A 1,550-nucleotide genomic window follows, 5' to 3' on the forward strand; every position below is an offset into this window, starting at 1 on the left:
AAATAAATAAATAAATAAATAAATAAATAAATAAATAAATAAATAAATATAAGTGAAGTCCGAATGGTAAGACCACAACAGCTTTTTAAATTTTACTTTATGATTATTTTTAACACAAAAGCTGAAGCCGCTGCGGACGGTCTGCACATTATCACACCCACTGTGTGGAGACACACAGACGCTGAGCAGAACCGACCCGACCCGACCCAAAGTGAATCGAGTAGAACTGATTTCATGGAGAGGGGCTGAACAGGTGCCGCTGCAGTTATCAGTTTTATATTATATATTATAGTCGAGATGTTGAAAGCAAAACGGTCCAAAGTGTGGTGTCATTTTATAAAATAAGATGCAAAAACTTCCACCTGCAACAAATGCTTTAAGAATATTTGGTGCAAAGACAAATTAGGCCTACTAATGGTTTTAAYTTAATAAGTTGGTCAATTTCAAGTTTGACTTTGCCTCAGAAATGGTTATTGCTTCATGAACCTCTCTSTGTGTGTGTGTTTTATTTATTTATTTTTAAAGTACRGATTTAAAWACCGTTTAGGAACCGGTACCGTTTTGAAAGTATCTATTTAGCACCGGTATRGAAATAAACCCTTRCAATACCCAACCCTAATTGAATGTCATTATTTTAAAAAGAGGGAAGAGGGAAAAGGGAAAAAAGAGGGAAAGAGGGACAAAAGGGACAAAAACAAGGGGACTTCCAGCCCCGCCTACACTCACTACATGCACATAACGCAACACGGGTCAGGTGATGTGGCACATGCTAATCAAGTCTATTGTTAGGTGATGGCCCTCTTTTGCATGTGACTAAATAGAGCTAATCAAGCCTATTGTTAGGCGATGGCCCTCTTTTGCATGTGACTAAATAGAGCTAATCAAGTCTATTGTTAGGCGATGGTCCTCTTTTGCATGTGACTAACCTCTTTGTCCATGTGGAGGCACTGCTTATAAGGGTTCARCTGAAACTCATTAGACTGAAGAAGTCTCTTGTAGGAGAGATGAAACGTTTCACRAGAGAAGAACCCATCCAGAGGACCTACTTATTTTTTCTTTTTGATAAATGTAAATTAAATATGAATATAATTTTTATACAAGATAAAAAAAATTTAACTTACAAATCTAAATGGCAAGAACTTAAAACCACTTTCATCCCTGCTGTAGACACAACAGATAAAGGACTTCTTGGACATGTACACACCATAAATATAGAGTCCAGCTGGGTCTGATGTGGCTGGGCAGACTGAGGACTGGGAACCTCTGAGCTCTGCTGGTCCACTCTGTGGAGYAATCATGAAMAATTAGCTCCCAATCTGTCTATCCACACAGAGACAAAKACYAGCTAAAGGTCCWTGTGGAGTCTTGATCCAAAAACTCTTTGTCCTCCATATAGCAACACCTGCCACCTGAGTGGAAGTTCCTACACTGTGTTTGAACTAAAGATCAAACACAGGCATCATGCACGCTTCATAAGATTGACCACTGTGACACTGACACTGTGTGTGTGTGTGTGTGTGTGTGTGTGTGTGTGTGTGTGTGTGTGTGTG

General features: G+C 39.1%; 1 protein-coding gene across 1 annotated transcript in view; it reads right to left on the reverse strand.

The window, feature by feature from the left end:
* Positions 1–1,279, reverse strand: part of LOC106522655 (protein NLRC3-like) — an 18,954-nt gene extending 17,675 nt beyond the window's left edge. Inside the window, exon 1 of the mRNA XM_014015737.1 lies at positions 1,205–1,279. Within this exon, the coding sequence (XP_013871191.1) occupies positions 1,205–1,207 (3 nt within the window). The 5' untranslated portion in view covers positions 1,208–1,279. The remainder of the gene's footprint in view (positions 1–1,204) is intronic.
* Between the last annotated feature and the right edge of the window lie 271 nt (positions 1,280–1,550).

This window comes from Austrofundulus limnaeus, unplaced genomic scaffold (assembly GCF_001266775.1).
Source record: "Austrofundulus limnaeus strain Quisiro unplaced genomic scaffold, Austrofundulus_limnaeus-1.0 Scaffold134, whole genome shotgun sequence".
Taxonomy (NCBI): domain Eukaryota; kingdom Metazoa; phylum Chordata; class Actinopteri; order Cyprinodontiformes; family Rivulidae; genus Austrofundulus; species Austrofundulus limnaeus.